The sequence below is a fragment of the Balaenoptera musculus genome, chromosome 12, assembly GCF_009873245.2.
Source record: "Balaenoptera musculus isolate JJ_BM4_2016_0621 chromosome 12, mBalMus1.pri.v3, whole genome shotgun sequence".
In the NCBI taxonomy this organism is placed as follows: Eukaryota; Metazoa; Chordata; class Mammalia; order Artiodactyla; family Balaenopteridae; genus Balaenoptera; species Balaenoptera musculus.
In genome coordinates, this window is record NC_045796.1 from 80351623 (window position 1) to 80375169 (window position 23547).

Sequence of the window (23547 nt, forward strand, 5' to 3'; positions counted from 1 at the left end):
GGATGTGTGCGTTATTTATTCAACAGATACTTACTGAGCACCTGTTGTAAGCCAGGCGCTATCCTATGTGCCGGGGTTACAGCAGTGAGAGGGAATATTCTAGTGAAAGGCAGGGGGAGAGGAGGAATGAACAAGTAGGTATACACTACGTTACAGAGTGAAAAGTCCTTGCGTGAGAACACACCAGGGTACAGGGAGAGCTAGCTAGGTGAGTGCCCTCAGCCGTCAGTGATAAGGGGAGATTTAAGCAGAGACCTGAGTGAAGTGAGAGGACAAACAATGTGGATAACGGAGAGAGAGCCTTCCAGCCAGAGGGGACCGTAAGTGCAAAGGCCCTGAGGCGGCAAGGTGCCCTAAACATCTGAGAAGTGTGAAGTGGATGAGGGGGGGCTGGGGCAGAGTGAAAGGCAGTGGGAGGGGCTTGGCAGCACATGTAAGCCCTTGTAGGCCTGGAAAGGATTTCAGATTTTGTTCTGAAGGGAATGGGCCTCCATATCTGAGATACTCAGCCTTTCTCTAACACCAGACTAGAGAAAATTGGATTAAATTACCAATGGTCTTGATGATAGTTTTGTAAACCTATTTTTGTTGTGTGAGATTTCCTAAAGCAAAACATAAAATAAAGACATTAAGGAGCAAAGCAAGATTCAACATAAGACTGTTTGTAATCATAGCTAAAAATTATTTCTTCAAGTTGGGAAATAGATTCCCTGTTTATATAAGATAAGTGGGCGTGGGGGATGGGAAGCTGTTTTTACCATCAATTCATAGATAAATATTCTTTTCAAAATTTCAGAGAGATGAAGCCAAATGCCCCAGTCTTCCAAATGCTTGCACGTGTACGCAGGACAGCATTGGACCTCCAGGACCACCAGGCCCTGCGGTAAGGAAACAAATAGTTCCTCTAGTTTTTCCTGTTAAATCTTGGGCATGATCACCCTTTGGCCGGTATGTCATGCATAAGAAGTTTCCAGCCACTGGTGTGTTCTAGGACAGAACAAGCTGCATTGCACACCATTTTTGTAGCATGTTTTATGTTTTGAGATCTGAAATGGAGTAAATCGAGAAGAAAATTTGAACACATTTGAACACATTTCTCTAGCCACACAAGAACGAATGCTATCGGCTAGCATTCAAGAGCTTTTCTCTTAAAGATATGAATTTGGGTTTCTCTCTGTAATCACCTGATTTTGAAAATTCCTTCATTTCCTGATGCTTCTCATACGTATGTTATGGAGCCATGGTTGAGAGGCTGGCCCAACAACAACTTGTTTAGAACCTAGGATATGTGTGTGTTATTAGCAAACATATCATAGAATAACATAGAGGATAATTTACATATGTGATGATATCATAAACTCTGGGTGAAAGTGTGGGTGTTAGGAATAACTTGAGTGAGAAGACTGACCAGGTCTATTCATGGGTGGAGGGGAGACCAAGAAAATGCAATGCAAAACACTGAAGAGTACACTGATATGTCTCATTAATCAATGTGGACTCCCCAATTTAGTCAATCTAACATCTGACCTGGGCTGGTTTTTCAGAATGGAAGTGATTACCTTTAAGCTCTATTGAACTCTTTTAAGAAAATGGTTAATTAACATACGAACAGTTCAGAGAGCCTCAGAACACCAGATTTTACTATACATGGGTCATAGCAAATAATGTAAATTGATTTTAAGTTAATTACAAACCAGCTCCTTGTATACGGAATCAAAATGTCTCTGGAATTACCAGTGGTCCTGATGATGGTTTTGTAAACATAGTTTTGTGATGTGAGTTTTCCTAAAGCAAAACATAAAATAAAGATATTAAAGAGCAAAGCAAGATTCAACATAAGACTATTTGCAATTAACAGTGACTTACCTGATTTATATTTGTAATCATAAAATTATATGCTGTATGTGACTCAGATGTTCTTGAGAAGTAGGGATTTTTTTCTCCTCTAATTGTATAACATTGTTGGATATCACTATCATGTTTATTTCGTCTTTGTTCAGTGGTCTCTGAATTCCTGTTACTAAACTACACGTTCTGAGATTTTGAGAGATTCTTCTTTTTGCATATTATTTTCCCTGAAGAATGCACTCATATGATTCCAAAACAGATTTTTCTCCTTAAAAATACTTAACTATAGTATTTAAGTAATGCTTGTTTTTTTCCCAGTAAACCTCAAATTTTCAAATAAACTTCAAAATTTGCTAACAATTAAGAAACGTTCAGAACGTAAAAATGAGAGCCTTAGAATGTACAAAGTTTTGAAATTCTCTTTCCCCACACGTTTGTAGGATATAAAGTATTTACTTCCATATTTCATAAATAACTGTATTGTCTGGAGAATGCACTGCTTCTCGAAGCAATTTTTTTTTTTAAATATATTTATTTATTTTTGGCTGTGTTGGGTCGTTTCTGTGCGAGGACTTTCTCTAGTTGCGGCAAGTGGGGGCCACTCTTCATCGCGGTGCGCGGGCCTCTCACTGTCGCGGCCTCTCTTGTTGCGGAGCACAGGCTCCAGACGCACAGGCTCAGTAGGTGTGGCTCACGGGCCCAGTTGCTCCGTGGCATGTGGGATCCTCCCAGACCAGGGCTCGAACCCGTGTCCCCTGCATTAGCAGGCAGATTCTCAACCACTGCGCCACCAGGGAAGCCCCTCAAAGCAATTTTTATATATCAACTTCTTCCTACTTTCCTGTGTTCACTCTAAAATGTGCTCTTACTTTGTATTTTAGGGAGGACCTGGTGCTAAAGGTCCCAGAGGTGAAAGAGGTATCAGTGGGGCAATTGTAAGTAAATTTTAGAGTGTGTTTTTATTTTCACCTGTATGTTAAAGTCTGGTTATTCAAATTTCCACTAACGGGGTATGTGACCTTGAGCAAGTTGCTTCAAGTTTAGTGTGCCTTAGGCAATATAATTATCTCTGTCTTGTCTCTGGGTGTCAAAATGATGGATTAGGCTAGCCAGATAAAGAATGTACCGGGCATCTCACTGATGTAGGAATCGCACATGGGAAATCTGCAGAAGCACCTAAGGGCTCTGCTGTCACATGGGGAAGCAGAGGGGGTGACCTGGCCATCAGTTGGAAGACCCCACAGGGAGCAGAGTCCTGCTGGGACGGTTCACCTGTCTCAGAGAAATAGCTGAGCAGCCACATGTGTGTTCATGGCAGGTCACCAGCCCCTTCTACCAGTTCCATACTGGTCTCCATAAGACAACTGAAGCTTCTTAGGGGAATATATTATGAAGATGATGTGTAGTTTTTGTCATACTATCACTAATGATAAGCTAACCCAGTTAGGAAAGTGAAGCTGGGGTGCTGACCCAGGTCTGTCTGACTCCAAGTTTGTGCCTTTTCCACCTAGACACACTGCAAAGAAGCTCCAGCATAGAGTGAACCTATCTGCTCTTTCCTCGCTTGATTTATACATACGTTAGTCCCGGAAATAAGCCCAAGTCTAAGAGAAATCAGGACGAGCTTAAAATAAATCAAATCCAGTGAATTTTGAGCTTTGATCTCTGAATGAATCTAGGACTATAAATATATGAATATATTATATTCAATGTATTTTACTTCTTTTAGAAACCTACTTTTAATAGGAATTTTGGAAATATAAGTGCTCTTGTGAATTTATTGTACTTTCCAGTTGTTCTTTTAATGAGTAGCAAAGGGAAGAAAGGAATGGCATTAAATGTTTTTATAGATGGATAGATTTGTAAAATGTTTGCGAAGATTATACGATTGGCGTCTTAGAGTTATGCAGACAGGCACTGGAAGGGCATTCCATGACTTTGTGCCTGTTTCTCTCCTGTGTATTTAGGGTCCCCCTGGTGCTCGTGGAGATACAGGTCCTCCCGGTCCCCAGGGTCCTCCAGGCCCCCAGGGACCCAACGGCCTCTCTATTCCAGGAGAACAAGTAAGCACAAAGGCTTTCTGTATGAAATGAGGATGGTGGATTAACGTTGAGTTTAATGGGAACATTTTTTTATTCTATTTCGCCAAACTCAAATGTTTTCTCAGAGAACTCAACAAATTTTAGTCATTGAGGTGACTTCCTATGACTGTAATTTCAGATATGTAAATAGTGTATGTAATAATATGTAACTATGTAGGAAAAATTGTTGCTAATTATTTGACCTTAAAAAATTTTTTTACTAAGTAATGCAAATATCCTTCAACATCCTGAAAGCTTTGATACTGCTTTGAGTCTGTGGCAGCCCCGGGGGTCCTTTTCTAATGTTTATGACTTCAAGGCAAGCTTGCATTATTTATCTACGTCATTACTTCTATAAAAATTTTTAATAAAATGTTTACCTTTTGTTCCAAATGCTAATCTGAACTCATAAAGAGGTGTTTTATCTTTAAAGGCTCATATTTTATTTAACTACTTTTTTCTATACTTTAAAACATAAAGTAAATGAATAAGAATACAGATAATTTCATAGTTTTAAGTTTAGTTCTAAACTCCTTTTTAAAGATGCCATAATAGAAGATGCATACATTTTTTTGGCATTTAGAGAAAAAACAATCTGTATCAGATATCACTAGAAATGAAACATTTGAAGGACTAAGACTTTTTCACTCAAAAGGGTTGAATGCATCTACTTTTAGCTTCTTATGTCCAAAAGGGAGTTTTAGGGGCTTTTACCTTTTCTTATTATTACTACTAAATGAAGTTTATCAGCTTTAATTAATTCAGCTTTGCCTGTGTAGCAAGTGTCTTCTAGCATGTAGTTATAAAGACCAAAATTATGTTACAACGTTTCATTGAATATCTATTAAAATTAGCACCAAATTAAATATATTAAATAAAAAGCAGTTTTCCCTTCAACTTTTATTTCTATGAAAATCCCTATGTTAAATTAGGTTCTTTCAAAGGAGACATATTATCCCATGCTTATTATCCCATAACATATTATCCCATAACATGGTAAGTGGAAATTATAACAGCATTTGTAGTTTAAAAAGTGAACATCAGTCCCCCAAATAATTTATTCACCTCCCTTCACAAATATGCTTCATTGGATTTATGAAGTGACAAGAGATTTCAGGAATGGCTCACGTCTTTCCTTTTCACTTAATTTCTGTAAAACACCTGAGACCTGTTTTCCCGCTGCTTGCTCCAGGGTCGCCAGGGCATGAAGGGAGATGCCGGAGAGCCGGGAATTCCAGGCCGGACGGTGAGTTCCTCTTCACGCTGCCTTTTCTTTTCTTGTCGAGTGTTATTTGCAAAGTTGCCCTTGTAGTGCCTCAAAAGGTGAACCAAGGTTAAGCAGCAAAGCAGGAGCCTGGCCGTGCGTTGCACATCATTTCCATTCCGTTGCCTGGTCTTAGTCTTCAAGCTTGCACTGTTCAGTCAGGTCTGGGCTTGTTGACTGAGCGAGCATCTTGCTCTTGGGCTGGCACTGGGCTTGGTTCTGAGTTTCTGTTTCCTTTCAGAGCCCCCTGCATTTTTTTTTTCCAAACATTTTAGAGAATAACACAAACTCCTTTTCTCACACAAGAAGTTAATTACAGTGTTTCACTTGTTTGTTTCCTTTTGTGTAGGGAACCCCAGGATTACCTGGCCCACCAGGACCAATGGGCCCTCCGGGAGACAGAGTAAGTTTTCTTGGGCAGGCTGTAATGATGTTGGAAATGATATCACATTGTTGCCTATTAATTAAGAACCCCCCATAATTCAATTTGCGTGGCTGGAAATGCAGAGTTCACATATCTCATGGGAGGCAGAAAAGCTAGTATCAGTGGACCAACCGATACCAGGTCCATCTCAAGGTCTATGGAACAAAATGGTGGGACTTCAAACGAGTTGTCAGAATTTTAATTTTGGAAAAATTTTTTATTTTATCATATTTGGAAAAACAAGTCCCTAAAAGGAATTTTGGTTCATTGGAAAGAGATTCAAGAAACCTAGCAAATTGCTTTGAACCCTAAAATTAAAGTCTTTGTTATGAGGCATCTTTTACGTAACTCTAAGAATAGTCTTGATTTCCGTGGCACTTTCTATGCAGCCAGGGACATCTTTTCTACACCTTTAGAACTCAGATACCCCCTGTAGGCCTCTGTGATGGAAAGCCGACTGGAACTTAGTAGGGATTTTGCTCATTTGTGGCAGATTTCAGGTTTGCTCTTGACTTATGATGAAATCAGTGCAGGAGACCCAATTTTTTCTGGGACAAGTAAACGAGAAGCACAGTGAACATGGCTTCTGTGCTGTAATCCAATGTTATAGAAACATTTGGTTTCATAGGAGACGACGAATGCTTTAATAAAATATTTTAGAGTTGCTCAGAACCAAGGCACTAATGACTTTTCAGCATCTTCTGGTTCAGACCACAGTCTGAGAGTTTTCTGTATTCTGACTAATCAAGTTAAAACACAGGACCAGCATCAGGATCTGAGAGGGCCAGGGCTGTAATAGCTGCCACTAAAGGCATTGCTTTGTTACCCTTAACACCTCCGAGACATCATGGGGCAGGAGAGTCGGGCCAGTCAGATGGAGCAAAGATTTGCCCAGACAATACCAAATTTGGCTGATTTGCCAGTGAAAGTTATTTGCTCCAAAGCCTACTCTTGAGTTTATGAGAGAGTGAGGTCAAAGAGAAAACTGTATTCTCTGGGAGTCTGGGACCCAGTGGTACTTCTATATACATATTCTTCTGACTCTTTTGAGACTGGCACTTTAGTTTTTTGGAGTTCTTATTTCACAATAAAGGACAATAGTGAGATCGCAAAGGTGACAAGTCAGTCTATTCAGTTAGTCAACAAAACCCAAAATACCGCAATCAGGAAGTAATGATGCATACTGAATATAGTTCAATATCCTGTGATAAACCATAATGGGAAAGAATATGAAAAAGAATATATATATATATATGTGTATGTGTGTATATATGTATAAGTGAGTCACTTTGCTATACAGCAGAAATTAAACACCATGTTGTAAATCAACGATAGTTCAATAAAAAGAAGTAATGATGGGCCGCCTCTCTTGCTGCCGCCACTACTGAAGCCCTGTTGGGCCCTTCACACTGATGCAGCGCGGGCTTTGTGCAGACCCGCTGGGTGACCAGTGCCGTCCCATCAAGACGCTCCTCCGGAACTGGCAGTCAGGCAGCCACTGCTGCCACCGCTGTGTCCCTGGAAAGTGAGGGAGTGGGAAGGACTGCGTTCGTCTAGTTCTAACCTGTGACTCCAGTCCCGGTGAGGCCACGCAGGACTCTCGTGTTGAGGGTGAGGAAAGTCTTCAGGAAATCACTTGCCTTTTTCCATCACAGTCTCGTACACCGACCTCCCACTTAGTTTCCTACTGCTAATGCTGAGGGTAGAAGGCACAGCTGAGGGAACATAAACAGTTTCGGAAAGTTAGACTTTGGGTGCAGGCATCTCCGCTGAAACATGAAAGAAAGGAAGAAAGTTGAACCCTGTGGTAGAAGAGAAGAGAAGAAAGCTCAGGAGAGCAAGCCCGAGGACCCTGGTGAGGAAGACAGGTTGCCGAGGTGGAGCTGGTAGGAGCAGGAGGCGTGGGTTGCCTTCTGCACAGATGATTTTCAAATGAGGCACAGCTTTGGGGACTGTCAGAAAGTAGCAAGAGAACCACAGGTGCAGGCGTGGCATGCAGTGTATCTGTGAAAGCAGCCATAGGTCCTCTCAGCCACCCTCCCGTGGAGGGAAGCAGCAATAACCGCTACAGTTTTGAAAATGGAGAATAAACAAAAAATTAGTACAAAGTTCTACAGATGGCTCAGTGGTAGCCCTTCTGAGGCCATCAGAATAAAATCCGCTTCACCCCAACTTACATATGTATTTCTTCTAAAAGAAGATGGTTGGTTACACCAAAGTGTCCATCCATGGATGAATGGATTAAAAAATGTGATGTATATATATATCATGTATATAATGGAATATTACTCTGTCTTAAAGAAGAGGGAAATCCTGTCATTTGCAAAAACATGGATGAACCTTGAACTTGGAGGACATGCCAGCTGAAATAAGCCAAGCACAGAAAGATAAATACTGCATGATCTCACTTAATGTATGGAATCCTTAAAAAGTTGAGCTCATGGAAACAGAGTATAGTGGTGGTTGCCAGGGGCAGGGGAAGAGGGAGAAATGGGGAGATATTAGACAAAGGATACAAAGTTTCATGGAGATTGACATATATACACTATTGATACTATGTGTAAAATAGATAACTAATGAGAACCTACTGTATAGCACAGGGAACTCTACTCAGTACCCTGCAGTGACCTAAATGGGAAGGAAATCCAAAAAAGAGAGGATATATATATGCGTATAGCTGATTCACTTTGCTGTACAGTAGAAACTAACACAACATTGTAAAGCAACTACACCCCAATACAAATTTTTTAAAAAGGATACAGGGGCTTCCCTGGTGGCGCAGTGGTTAGGAATCCGCCTGCCAATGCAGGGGACACGGGTTCGAGCCCTGGTCTGGGAAGATCCCACATGCCACGGAACAACTAAGTCCGTGCGCCACAACTACTGAGCCTGCACTCTAGAGCTGGCGCTGCGCAACAAGGGAGGCCACCACAATGAGAAGCCAGTGCACCGCAGCAAAAAGTAGCCCCCGCTCGCCTCAACTAGAGAAAAGCCCAGGTGCAGCAACAGAGACCCAGTGCAGCCAAAAATAAAAAATAAATAAATAACAAAACAAACAAAAAAACCCAGAGCCTTTAAAAAAAAAAAAAAGGATACAAAGTTTCAGTTATGCAAGATAAGTGCTGGAGATCTAATGTACAGTGTGATGACTATAGTTAGTACCATATTGTGCATTTGAAATTTGCCAATAGAGTACATCTTAAATATTCTCCTACATAAGAAAATGATAACTGTGTGAGGTGATGCATGTGTTAATTATCTTGATTGCGGTAATCATTTCACAACATATACATATATCAAAACACCACATGTACGCCATAAATACATACAATTTTTATTTGTCAATTATACCCCAATAAAGCTAGGAAAAAAAGAGAAAATGGTTGATCAGGAAGTTCTTAGGAAGACTGAAGGAGGATTATTCAGAGATATGATACTTACCCAAAAAAAGTGAAAAAAAAAAGTGTATCTTCTACAGCAGCTGGAGGAAATTTAGATGGTAGAAATGCCATTTGAACTGTCCAAGCAATACTCCGAGCATTTCTGCTTCTTAAGTGGCTCTCAGAAGCAGTGTTGATGTTATATGAGATGAACTTGTAGTCTGTTTTTTGTTAAGCAGGCCTAGATCTTCCAGAAGACAGTCTGAAATGTTTATCTCTATAAGTTTCTGAAAAAAAAATTTTTTTTTTTTGCAGGGGGTGGAATATTTCTAACACAGTTTTTTAAAGAAATAATTTAAACTTCCTCTTTTGTAAAATCAGTGGGAGTGTGGATACTTAATGGAGGTATTGATCCAAATGTTCTTGATTTGTGCTAGAATCCAAGAATATGCATAAAATTAACACTTATTCTCAAAGGAGACAAAAATCTCCTTTGACAGCGGAATGCAGCAACACAAAAAAACGACCTGACTCAGAAATCCTTGGCTGGATTTCAGAGATCTGTACTTGGGATGAACGCTAACTGGCAGCGAGGGACTCATTCCAGGCAGAGGTCGTTTGGCACCATGCAAGCTGCGCAGAGATGCCCGGCGCTTCTGTACAGATCTCTCCTCCCAGTGCAGCCCTGACTGGGTCTGGCGTTTCTGTGAGATGAGGAGAGACGGACCGATAAAAAAAATTGAGTGAGGATTGAGGTTTTCCTTTCTTCTGAGTGGAGGAGTTAAGATAGTTTTGCCTCTTTCTTGGAGGGGAGGAGAGAAATCCCTCAGGACTGAAGCGTCAGTGGCCCCGCCCTGGCTGTCTGGCGTTGCTTAGGAAACAAGGAAGGGAGTTTTCTAACCGGGTGGTTGGCCCCTCCTGCATCTTCTGTGATGCAACACTCCCTGCATCTTACTTTGATCATTGCTGGGCCAGTTAGTCGACATTGACTTTCTGGTAGAAAGGGCTAGTCTTCCTTTTAGACTTCTTTACACTCTTATAAAAGTAAAAGTGAGTATCTTCGTAAAAGGAATCTGCTTTCTTCGGAGAAGACTGGATTGATTCTTAAAATGATTTTATCTATAACTATATAAACGACTGAGTATAGAAATGAATTATTCAATAAAACGCATAACTTAAATGGAAAACATTTTTTGGCATATTTGTCTTTATATTGAAAGGTTACCTGCAGTTGGGTTAAACCCCTCACCTGTCACTCTTATCAACCTGTCTAGTGTCTTTCCATTTTACTTGGTCATTATTTCACTAATCTGTAATTAATTTCATTTTTACAATAGGGCTTTACTGGAAAAGATGGAGCAATGGGACCTAGGGGCCCCCCTGGGCCACCGGTAAGAATGGAATAGGTGACACTCTTGTCTCCCCACCCTAAACCCCTAGCCCCACTTGCTAGGGAAGAGCCTGGTAACCTGACCTTTGAGGCATGTTCCATCTGTGCTGGGGGGCACACCGTCAAGGGAGCTACTTGTTTTTATTCTCCTAAATCAAAATGGGCTAGAGAAAACAGAGGTGTTAAAATAGAGAGTCTTTCTGTTTAATCAAGTTATATTTGAAAAACAACAACAACAAAAATACCCCTCACCAACCAGTTCCTTCCATGCCCACATTAAGTGGTAGGTTTTATGACCTTACTGGTTACTTCCTGTTCTAGAATTTTAAGAGTCTGTAGCCTATGATATTTGAATTTTAAGGACATTAATTACGGAACAGCTTTAAGTCATTCAGAGGAAGTAAGTTTTACCCGAGTAGGTTTTCTAATTAAGATCTTTGGGGAAAATGCTGAAGCCAATGATTTTGAAAGAAGCATCTGTACACCTGCATCCAGGTGAGATCACAATGATATTGTTTGAGTTGACGGATGCTCTTCAAGGCTTCTGGCTGGATATGAAGACTGGAGAGCATATGTTAAAATAATTTTATTATTTATGTTTAATATATATGTTCTCAAGTAGAGTTGAAAATGTATAATAAACTTTGATTTAAAGTATTTACTACAGAGATTAAAATGTACATAATTGATGAATAAAGGATTGTTTTACAAAAATCTGATGATTCTATTTTAAGGATATTTTAGCTTTAGAACATAATGTATTGACTAGCGATATTATAAATATTTTACTAAAAATGTTGCTAAAATGTCTTAAAGCTGTGCTAAAAGGAACAGGGAGAAATTCTTATGGTTTTGATGGGATGGAGGGTGCTGATATGATAGAAGAGGAGGCACCCTTTATTTGAATGCACCAAAGAAGAAGTGAGTTTCTAGGCTGAGATACAACTCCCAAGAGACAAGGGGAAACTCCACCACGTGGTGCCCTGTTACCTTCTCAATTTCTTCCCCAGCCAGAGTTCACTCCTGTCTTTTGATGAGTTTTCTGGTTTGGTAATAGAAACAAACTAATAGGAATTGCTTTCTGCAAATTCACTTAGCAGCCAATTTACTAGGATCACAGTCTGTGAATAGTGAAACTGATGAAATACAGTCCATAAAGATTGAATGGGAATTTTCAAGATTTTTTTTCCTCCATGTTATCTTAAAATTTGATTTTGCTCTTCCTTAGTATGTGATTATGTGCTAAAAGCTTTTAAAACCAGCCATGCTTTGTTAGTTTACTTTAGATGAAATTCTTCTTTAATGGTAAGCTTCCCTGTGTTGTAGGGAAGCCCAGGCTCTCCAGGAGTCACAGGACCGAGTGGGAAACCAGGAAAACCCGGAGACCACGGCAGACCAGTAAGTGGACGGCTTGCATGCCTAGTGATTCCACTGTGGCCGTGAATGAGGAGACGGCAAGGCTGTGGCATGTTTATGTTATCTCTGCTGTAATGTGTGTGAAGCATTTGTTGCAGCTATGCTAAACCCATGGATTTAACTTGGTACTAGTTCTAAAAATTTTCTCTCTAAGTTATAACATTCTGGGATGAAAATCGTGGTCATAGGGTTTCTTTAAAAGGAGAATGGGATTATGAGCCAAGACACATATTTCTGCACTGAATAAACACTCAGAGCTGGGTCAGCAAAATCATTCTTTTTATTTAGGAGCGGTATGCAGCTTAAGATAGAAAAATACATGATGGTGCATGGCGCCTCCATGGGTGCTTCTACAGAAGTTAACCCTTTGTCAGTATCCTGTAGCCACACCGCTACAGGCTCTTTTCTCTTGTGCTGAGGTTGCTAGAACATTCGTCCCAGAATTAAAAGGATTTATCTCACCCACCATTCTACTTTTTTATACTGCCCTGCTCCAATTTACATCCAGTTTAATTTTCTTTTCATCAAATGTTTTGATTAAAATAATAGTTGAGATGGTATGATGCATATCTTCTATTTTCAAATCAGTATCTCCAGAAGTGAATTCATAGTTTCTAAAATATCCAGAAGTATTTGTAATGACCGTTGGGCTCCATAGTCTTCGTTACAAGCTCTTCCTTATTTGTATGTGTGAGGAATGAGTTTATTTTAAGCAGGTTTTTTTTGTCTGACTAGAATTCTGAAATATAAAAATTTATCTCAAAGATCAACAAGTCCAATTATTAGTAATGACACATCTATCAGGGCTGTTCTCTGAACAGAACTTCTCTCTTCTGAAGTATTGTCCAAAGTTATATAAACCCAAGCTTAAAATTTTTTTTAATGTCAAACTAACTTAGAATCTTTATGTGATATGGCCTGCCTTCTATGTTTACATAAAATTAAGCAAGCAGCATAAAGATGAAAGGACTCCTGATGTACTTCATACTCTGTGTGTACTCTAGCATATGACTTTATTACTTTCTTTTCCTCAATGAATCATGACAGAAACTTCACAAGAGCACTTAAAAGTACACAGAACTTGTTAACCCTTTCAGAATTCTATTTCGTTTTACCATGACTGAAAGAGAGTCTAATGTAAGAATATCACTGATGTAATTGATGGCTGAAGTTAGAAACCTGAGAGAAACTTCTACTTCCTTTACTTGAAATGAGAGCTCTAGATACTGGCAATAAAGATGAGTTCTAAATCATATATCCTAGAACAATCTCAGAGTGGCAGTAAATTAAAAAAGAACACATGGGAACAAAGTAGCAGTAAATGTAAAAAAAAAAATTTCCTGAAATTTACAAAAGGCTCCAAACTAAATAATGTTTCCATAAGAGTCCAGTACTTTTAGCAAAGGGCAGTCAAACTCCAGTTTTTCTTTTTCTTTTTTTTTTTTTTCTTTTGCAACCAAAACTTTAATCCCAAGGATTCTCACAAAACATATTACAAATGACAGCATGAAAAAAATAATTGCACAGTAACTCAAAGTTCAGCTCTACAATATACTCTTAACAGTTTTTCTTATGACTATAATTTGGTAACATCTATTTGGACCTTATCTACCCCCTTTTCCCCCTTTATCTTCCTCATCCTTCTAAGGTAGCAAACTACCTCTCCTTTTCTTCTCTCTTCTATCTTACCTTTAGTTTCTAAAACCAAAACTAGCAGACGGGAGTATAAAGGTCTTAGCAGAGAGCTTAGCTCAGTCACTGTTAGCTTATGTCATTAGCTCTTGGAACCAGTGGTGTCTTCTTGCTAACTTGTAACACCTGATGTTGTGTAGTGGATGTTTCCAGGAACTGCTGCTGGAATATTTTTATTCATTTACTCAACACCCATTTGTTCGGTGCCTAAATGTGCTCGTGGGTGTTTTAAGGTCTGGGGATATAAACGTGAACAAGACAAAGTCCTTGCCCTCATGGAGATTCTAGTGGAGGATATAGACCCCAAAATGTAAATAAACAATATGGTTTCTGGTGATGATGAGTGATAACAAAGAAAAGAAATACAGAGTAAGGGGTTAGGGGGTAACTGTGGTGGCGGAAGGGGGCTATTTCAGATACAGCAGTCAGGGAGCCTGTCTGAGGAGGTGGAATGAAACAAGGGAGCAGCAGTGGGAACAGCATGAACAAAGGCCGAGGGAGGGTGAAGGTGGCACGTGGAAGGAACAGCAGAGAGGCCCGGGCACCGCAAGTAAAGGGAGTGAGGGGAGAGGGATGGAAGATGAGGTCAGCTAGCTGGGCAGGGGTGAGTGTGTGGACCCCCCAGCCCATGGTGAGGATCTCTTATCTTATTCTTAGTGTGATGGGAAGCCCTTGCAGCCAAAGAGTGACACGGGCCAATTTTCTTTTTAAAAATATCAGTCTGGTTTCTCTGTGGAGAACAGACTCAAAAGGGGCCAAACGGGATGCAGGAGGACCAGTTAGGAGGATATTGGAGCCGTTCAGGCAAGAGTCTTGGAGATGGTAAGAGGCAGTTTGGTTTGGGATGTTATCTGACCATCAGATTTGTCAACGGTTTGGGTGTTCCTTTCAGCTGGCAGCCTGGAGATATATTGAAAGACAAAAACTTCTTGCCCTAGAAGGAAGACTTGTTCCAAGATCCTCTCATGGCCAGTGAGAGGCCTGACAGAATAGGGACAAATGTTCTGTGGTTGCGTTTGGATGTGGGAACCACCGTTTGGATTGAGCCCTTTAATAAGGGAGGCACGTGGTTCCTTTCATGCCCACTGCACAAAAAATCACTGGGGACTTCCCTGGTGGCACAGTGGTTGAGAATCTGCCTGCTAATGCAGGGGACACGGGTTCGAGCCCTGGTCTGGGAAGATACCACATGCCGCAGAGCGACTAGGCCCGTGAGCCACAATTGCTGAGCTTGCGCGTCTGGAGCCTGTGCTCCGCAATAGGAGAGGCTGCGATGGTGAGAGGCCCACGCACCGCAATGAAGAGTGGCCCCCACTTGCCACAACTAGAGAAAGCCCTCGCACAGAAATGAAGACCCAACACAGCCATAAAAAAAAAATAAAATAAATAAATAAATAAAATTTAAAAAAAATCACTGGAAGAGGTTACAGATATATATTTAGTTAGGGAATTGACAGAAAGCTCTTACTAGAACAGGTTTTTATGGGTTCTAACTGAACCAAGATTAACCTCATGCACAACCTAAAATAACCACCTGAGCTCCCCAGCCATGGTGATGTAAAGGAAAGTAGAATGGTAGCAAGGGCAATTGTACATGTGTTTCAGTTCCAGACCTATATTGCGAATGGCATCATAAAATGTATGCACAGTGCATAACTTCTAAATTGGTGATCATAAAATTCACATCTCAGCACTATATTGGAGGACACGTGCTTCTGAGAGAGGGAGAGAGAGAGACAGGGAGACAGATTAGATTCCTTTTGACAGACAAGCAAAATGTGAGTAACATGGATGTAAATGTGATGTGTCATTTTGCTAATTTGTTAGAAAGCAGACCTTGCCCTCTTTCATCATCCTGTCCATTCATGAGTCATTTTAGACCATGTTTGTCAGTTTCTAATATCTGAAATTCCTATATTTCAGGGTCCATCGGGATTGAAAGGAGAGAAAGGTGATAGAGTATGTATTTCTTAAAATTTGACTTACAAATTTATATCGTGTGTTAAACATTGAACTCTGAAACTATGGAAATAATATGCTGATCCTACCTATTGATTTAATTAACTAGGGAGACATTGCTTCCCAGAACATGATGCGAGCAGTTGCAAGACAAGTCTGTGAACAACTGATAAGTGGTAAAATTTCTTTTCCTTTTAATGTATGAGTGTGTGGTTTTTTTTTTTTTTTAGTTAATTTCAGGAAAATGCAGTTTGTGTCATAAACTTTCAAAGATATATGTTTCTATTTCATTTTCGTGAGCTCTTATTTTTATACATTGTCAGTTTTGTATCCTGTTAGATAAGGCCAATGATATTTTAATGACTATCATTAAGATAAAACAATAACCCAAGGTAAAATAATAGCCTGTTATCGTTACATTCAGTCTGATACAAAATTGTATTTTAAAAGGGCCTTTCAGTTTCAGTATTAGGATTTTTAGTGATCTTCACCTCATTGTACACTGAAGCAGCGAACATTGGCTCTTTTAAGTTATGACCTTTGAGTTTTCCTGGAGGACCACTGAGATTAATTTGATCCTAGAAAGTCCCTGCTGATGGGGAACTTTTTCTTGCCTCGTTATTTTGCACAGACTCTTTCTCCTTATTCCATGAGACCTATTAAGTGACAAGGCTCAGTGCCTGCAAACTGAGTGTGGCCTCAAACTCAGGGCCCCCCCTTTTCAGAAACCTTAGTCCAGGTGTCTCCCAGTGTGGTCCTGAGGGGCACCCGCGTTACACTCACCTATGCTGCATACGAGAAATGAGACTCCTGGGCCACGCCTTAAACCTGGTCACTCACTGTCTTTGGAGATGAGGCCCAGAAATTTGTAGTTTTCAATGTATCCCACAGGTGATTCCAGTTTACACTAAAGCCTCATTATCACTGCCATAGGCACACACACGAAAATGCTATAATTCATTAATTTAAAAAAGGTTCTCTTTTGAGTGACATCATTGGGCAAACCTCGGGGCTTTATATCAGAGCCCTGTTAAACTTTCACAACTCCTTGATGTTTATAGTAATGCTGATGGCTTACTGGTCAGTATTTTGTGGAGACGGTTGTTTATCAGGGATCATTTTGTCCAGGATGACTGGAGTGTTTTATTTCAGTTTTAGGATTCTAATGAGAATGTTTGCTGGAGGGTGCAGGAACAGAGGTGGATTTCACCAGACACTAAGAGAAAACCATTTCATCCTCTCATCCCTCCCTTGTTGGGTTTCTTACTAATAAGTCTTACTTATTTTTTTAGGTCAGATGAGCAGATTCAATCAGATGCTGAATCAGATTCCAAACGACTACCACTCTAGTCGCAACCAACCAGGCCCACCGGGTCCTCCAGGGCCCCCTGGCAGCGCGGGAACCAGAGGAGAACCAGGACCCGGGGGGCGGCCAGGCTTCCCGGGCACACCAGGGATGCAGGGACCCCCGGGTGAACGAGGTAGGCATTCCTGACCGCTGCATAGGGATAAAGGAAGGAATCTGCAAGCGTAGGAGCCGGGTCCGGTTGAAAAGCATGTAGAAGACTGGACTTGGCAAACTACACCGGTCTTGTTTGGACAGCCCCAGAAGAGCCGTGCATCTGTGAACCTGTCTTTCTTTCTAGGCAGCTGCAGGCTGTAGAGATCCCTGTCTTAGAAAACAGGAAGATTTTGTCATGAGCTCTCAGTAAAGACAATGCTATTTTCTGATTGTTGTTGTCGTTAATGGGAAAAACTGTATCCTGGCAAAGTGAATCAGGCATAAGATCTTATTAATTGTTTTGACTGGCAAGAGCTGCGCAGCAACTGAACGTAAGCAGCCCTAAGAGTTTAGATCTAAATTCTTCTGGTTCCTTTATTCAGGGCCTGGAAACTGGTCTTATGTGTTTATTTGGCTTTAATTTCATGGTAGATAAGTGTAACAGAAGGAAAAGAAGAAAAACAGGATTATCTGATTCCAGATGTTTCAGGATGCTGGGTACTCACTTTTGTCAAAGTGATGGTTAACAGTCTGCGGAAATCTTAGATATGTCTATAATTCTGATTATTTAGATGCGGTACTGATAGGGCTACTAAAGATAAGATACCTTTAAGATGTCTTCAGTGAGTTGTAACTATTTATTCAAGATTTCTGTTCTTAATTGCTGTTTCTAAAATAATATATTAGATGTGTTTGTTTTCTTCAAATAATTTTTCCCCTGACTTGTAGCCAGATTTGTTTCTTGGCCATGAATCTGGAATTACACAAATGTCTAGAAAGAATTTGGCTTAAAGAGTGGACTTCTGTGAAAAATTGGGTTCTGCTTTCACTAAGGGAAATGAATTACTTGAATCAAGTACTATCAGTGCCGATGAAGACTACATATTTCCGGATAATTTTCCCTCTGTGTTTTCCCATTTTGTGCTTGCTTAGGTTTGCCGGGAGAGAAAGGCGAAAGGGGTATTGGATCTCCAGGACCTCGAGGGCTACCTGGCCCCTCAGGTAGGTTTGCTAGTACATCAAACAAGTGAACATATCATTACTGAGAGAGCATACGACCCCACGAGATGCACAAACTCATCCTGTTAGCTTCAGGCATACTGACCATCACGGAATATATTTTAGCAAGAAGTCCCACTTATATAACCACCTCATTTTTATGTTCTCTTTGTTCAAAAAATGTTTCAGTGCGTTCTATTGAAGCATTCACTCTAACTTTAATATATGAGGGTTTGAGCTTTAGTGACACAGAGGGCTGTTGTTTTCTTTTTATGGGATTCCTATTTGTTTTGTTTGGCCTCATAGCCTTTAAGGATGGTGTCATTTCCTGTTCCTTCTGGTATTCTTTAAGATGTCGCTAGTAGACTGAGGAAGTATACTCTCATTAGAAATCCTGACACATTGCAAGATTTCATTCACAGTTTCTTTGTTAATGTTTTGGAAGGAAATAATAGTTGTCCTGTGCATTTTGTTTACTAGATTGAAAATGAATTTTTTTCTTCGTTATAAGGTCCGTGAGACCCTTGCAACCATGGTCCGTCCTAGAGGTTAGATCTTTACATTTATGTTAACCATGAGTAAGTGTCACTTGATCCAGAGATAACACTGCTTCACACCGTCTGGAGGCGTGGAGCAGGCTTCCCGTCTGCCTTGGCTACCACAGCCATTTCCTGCAGCGAGTCTTACCTCTAAGACAGCGGGAGCAAACCAGAGAACTCACTGATATCTTTAGTTTGGCTCAATCCTTGCTAAGTCAGTTTTCTTTGAATAAAATCATTAACATAGTTGGATTTTTGGCATTAATTCTTGCATCACTGGTAAGAAAGTTCTACACTGGGTCAGACTGGTGATTTCTTAAGGAAATATTTTCTTACCGTACACTAGTGAATCGTCTAGTCTTGAAGTAGTGGAGGTGCCAAAGTATTGTTGACTGCCTCAGGAGATGTGTGTGACAAGAGGGGAAATATTTGTTTTCAACCCATAATAGGTCCACAAGGAGAATCCAGAACGGGTCCACCAGGGTCCACAGGTTCAAGAGGTCCTCCAGGTCCCCCTGGTCGTCCTGGAAACTCAGGTATCCGAGGCCCCCCAGGTCCTCCTGGATACTGTGACTCTTCCCAGTGTGCCAGCATCCCATACAATGGACAAGGCTATCCAGGTATGTTGTTGCCATTATAGGGGCCCAAATTCACCTGAATTAAAAAACCTTTATGGAAATGAAGTTCCCTAGGACTGAAGGAAAGTTGATTTGAGTGTTTCTTCAAGATATCAACTCTTTCAGTTGTATGTTTTGTTATTCTCTCTCAAAAGAATTAATGTTAATTTTATCACATTATTTCACTGTTAGGAGTTGAATAATTATTTTCTCCTCCTTTCTATACTTCTGCACTTACCAAATCACATCATAAACCTCTCTTTATTTCTCTTGGGAGTTCAAAGAATGCTACCAATTGACTGTTTTTTGTTTTTGTTTTTTTTTTAACCCTAAAGGCTGGGAAGAGGGATCTGTTGAATACAAGAATATATCTAAAAAATTGTTTTGAGACTCTAATGTGTAGGCAGACTATTTGATCACATGGTGCAGACAACTGAAAATATTTCACTATTTCACATTGTCCGTGGAATTAATATTTATAAACTCTGGGACTTAATGTTTTTAGAGTCAGTCATGAAATCCTAGGACTTGTCAATTACAGGAGGCAGAAGTCTCTTAAGCCTGATTTTGGGGACTGTGGGGATAAAGGCGATATGCTGATCTGAAAATAAATATATTAATGCTGTGGGCAGCGGTCAGCGGTGACCTTTTCATCAGCACACCCTCAAGCATCTTGCAAGTTTTAAAAATGATACTGCTGTTTGATATGGTTGGCTACTAGCAAGTAGTGCATGAGTAGTTGAATATCTAAATATCTATATATCTATATATTTATGTGCATACTTACATATGACCAAAAAGTAATCATGAATCGTCAATTTCTCAAGCAACCCATTCACAAAATTACAATTTCACTCTTTATAAAAGAAATTTGAATTACCTCTGCCTTCTGGTATGTGTGAATAACTTGAAATATATGGATATATACATATATACTTTAACCATTACATACTTAGATGAATGTGTATAGATGTTTTTTTTTGCATAGTAATTCAACTTTTAAAAACTATCATCTTTGACCTGTTTCAGGTTCCGGCTAACAAATTTTCTAAGTCGCCAGTGCTGCTTACAGTTTGAATACATGAAAATCCCGTTTCTGAGATGTTTGCGCACGTGCTTATTAGGAAATGAGTCTGTATGGAAATCTCACCACAGATGTGGTTAATGAACCGGGTGGACATCATAACGGAGGGTGGAGACTCTTTATTACTAACTTGAATGAGACAAAAGCAGTGGTGTTAGTTTATAAGCCTGATGCATTTCAGTAATCATGTAGAAAAGTATTATTTAAAAACAGAAGTTCAAACACACAGCTCATGAGGGGTCTCAGCTTTGAAAGAGGCGCACGATAAAACTACTAACCGCAGAGATGATGCCATTTCGAGAAAAACAATTAACCTGGTTAAAGAGAAATATCCTATGTAAATAATAAACTAATTATGGCTTGTAAATGATTTGTATGTGATCCTGTCCCACTAAAATCACTTAACAGTCCTGTGCAATCAGCTTCTGCCTGCTGCTCCCTCTCTGCCGGAATAACACCAAATAGACTCTCCTCATCTCTAGCTTGTTAGCGATGTGTCTGATTCAGGGCCTGTGTCTTACTATGATTTTACCTTTTGTACATGTACTTTCATTTGGATTTTGTAATCGCAATTTTCAAACCACAGTTTGAGAGTCACTTCTCCTCTTCCTGTTTCGCTGTAGTCACTGGTGGTCCTCACCCGCCAGCTGTTAACTCAGGCCGTGGGGGAGAGAGCCACAGAAAATGTCATGTACTGTATATTACCTGGTGGTAGTTGATTTTCACCTCCAGAGTTCAGTTTCTAGGAGCCAACGTAAAACTTCCCCTCACCTCCTCATCTTTCCAAATGGTTCTTTGAACTGAGGAGTTTGAAGTCGTGAACAGTCACTTGGGGGATTTGCAAATATCCTACCTAGGTTGGTTTACAGTTCTCCTTGGCCCAGTCTCTGAGCCTTCCCAGGTATTTGTGCAATGATTGTACTTACTGCTGGATCTTTGAAGGTTAAAAACGAGTGCCATTTCATTATTGATCACCAAATTCTCTCTGCAAATGGAAGCAATCAGAACATTGTAATTTATCTATTTATAGTTATGAGATTAAGACTGGAGTGCCATCCCCTCGGGTGATGATTTAGCTTTTGCTGTGTGTGTGTGTGTGTGTGTGTGTGTGTGTGTGCCTTCCAAATCATGCCATAACTGTAATGTTGAATCGGACAGAGCCCTACGTGCCCGAGGGCGGGGCCTACCTGCCTGAGCGCGAGCCCTTCATCGTGCCGGTGGAGCCCGAGCGGACGGCGGACGAGTACGAGGACTATGGCGCCGACGAGCCCGCCGAGGAGCGCCCTCCGCATGCGCGCCGGCGGCGCGCCCTGCTCCGCGGCCCCCGGCCGTGAACCTGACACCGCGCGCGCGCGCGCGCAGCACGGCCAGGCTGGGGGCGGGGTGGGAGGTGTTGGGATTCTCATTTCCAGGTCAGACGGAGCGGTGCACGTGTTATCTGTCACGTTTCTTCCGGCGTTGCTTCATCCGAGAGTACCCTTTCTGGCTGTAGAGAACCTTGTTTCTGCAGGAAGCCTAGCTCGCCGCACGCAGTCTGTAGAAGTCTTTGCCTTTGCCCTTGAAGTGCTTGCAAAATACTTTGTTCACAAAAGCTGCAGGGAGAGAAGGCGCCTTGTGCTTTTAGGTAGCACAGCGGGAAGCCTCAGTGAAACTCTTAGGTTAAGCAGTAAGTCCTGGAACCCAGAACGACTGTGTATTTCGAGAGGGCAGTTTATCTTTTCCAACGCTTATTTGCAGTTCAATTACATCCCGATCCAAGCAGTTCCCCTACTAAAACCAAAAAAGAGGGAAAAGTCAACTCTGTTGCAACTATTTATCTTCCTCTTCTATCTTCTGTTATACATTAGGGCATAGTATGCTCTTATACATCTCCTTTAACAACCACAAACCTTAAGCCATGTAGCTGAAATTATTGTATCAACTGGATACAGTTCCATATTGCCTTAAACCTCCTTGTTTTAGACACGCTAACATTTATACCAAATTGCAGATTATTCTGCAGAGATGGAATTGCATGTTTGTGTTGTACATTTAGTATGAACTTTTTTTTTTCCCAGAACATAATGTTTCTTAGTTATCAAAAGCAGTTGGAAAATGTTTGCAAGACTATGAACATAGAATTGCTGCTTTTATATTTTAACTGCAGATTGTGAATTTCACTGCCTTATATTATTTATTTCTGAAACAAAAGAGGCATTTTTCAATAAAACTACTGAAAATTTGACATGGTATGTTTTTTCTTTAATGGCCTTTTGGACTGTCCAGGCGGTTGTTAAAACAAACAAGTTCATATCCTTGGATACAGTTACAGATCTTGCTAATACTATTAAATTATGCTAAATAACTTTAGGTTTTTAATGATGGGGTGAAGTCATAGAAAGAGAGTAGTGAGAGAGCCTTAAAAAGCCCAGCAGATTCCAAAGGCTTTATTAGGAATGTAGAGGAAGTGTGGGTTGGTGGAAAAACAACTAAGTATCCTAGGAGACCCCAAACAACCAAACAACCTTCAGCAAGCCACAAGATTTCATATGCATTCAGTCAATTTCCTATACCATACTTTACCCAATAGCATGTTTAACTGCAAAAAGGATAATCCTTAATGGAAATGTTTACATTTAGTGATACCTTCTTTTTTTTTTTTTTACTTTTATGAATACAATAACATCATTTTAAATATCAAAGAAAACAATGTAAATGTTTGTTTGAAAGAACTGACATCAATCGAAGAGAGAAGTACTGAAAGAACATTTTCCACAGAGCAAAACATCTTGAGTTAAATACTTCCTGGAGACCCCGATCAAAAGGACTAGATAATAAATGTATTGTGATCAAGAGGTTTCAAGCAGATTGCCAAATTCATAGCATTCGTCTGTAATTTCTGATACGTACATTTTAAAGTTGAAGGAGACCACTGAGATCATCCCAGTCTAATTCTTTGCTTTCTGTTAGGAAGAAACAGACTCGGCTAACCAGTGTCAGAGCAAGACTAAGACTCTAGGCCTTGTGCTTCTCACCTGGTTTTATCATCAAATACTCTCCTCTCTCTTCCTGGGAGCCCTTACTTTCTGGGCAGGATCTTTCATCTTTCAAGGTTCTATGAATTTATCTTCATTAATTTCTGATTCATTTGGGTTTCTGATACTCCTTGATAATGAGCCTCTGTATCAGGGGCCTGAAGATGGGTTCAGTTCCTTGTCACTCACCCAGCTGGGTCCCAGGGCCACATGGATTTGAGGCGCAAAGGAATTCCACCTTCCCTCACCGGCTGGACGTGGGTTCAATTCTTGATGTTGGCGATGCAGATTTGCTACCTTCTGGTCTGTGCTGGGAGAGGGGGGGAGGTGCCAAGGCAC

The 23547-nt window shown here is 40.5% G+C and overlaps 1 protein-coding gene across 4 annotated transcripts in view; it reads left to right on the top strand.

Annotated features, from left to right (window-relative positions):
* Positions 1-22418, top strand: part of COL12A1 (collagen type XII alpha 1 chain) — a 119308-nt gene extending 96890 nt beyond the window's left edge. For 3 of the 4 annotated variants that reach the window (XM_036870924.1, XM_036870926.1, XM_036870928.1), the window contains 13 exons: positions 797-883; positions 2730-2783; positions 3816-3911; positions 5122-5175; positions 5543-5596; positions 10335-10388; positions 11714-11785; positions 15419-15454; positions 15564-15630; positions 16747-16935; positions 17889-17957; positions 18943-19113; positions 21353-22418. In XM_036870924.1, coding sequence (XP_036726819.1) covers positions 797-883; positions 2730-2783; positions 3816-3911; positions 5122-5175; positions 5543-5596; positions 10335-10388; positions 11714-11785; positions 15419-15454; positions 15564-15630; positions 16747-16935; positions 17889-17957; positions 18943-19113; positions 21353-21528 — 1179 coding nt within the window. In that variant the 3' untranslated portion in view covers positions 21529-22418. Of the gene's footprint in view, positions 1-796; positions 884-2729; positions 2784-3815; positions 3912-5121; positions 5176-5542; positions 5597-10334; positions 10389-11713; positions 11786-15418; positions 15455-15563; positions 15631-16746; positions 16936-17888; positions 17958-18942; positions 19114-20139 lie in introns of all 4 variants that reach the window. The other variant, XM_036870927.1, reaches the window with a different exon arrangement.
* Positions 22419-23547: the final 1129 nt, after the last annotated feature.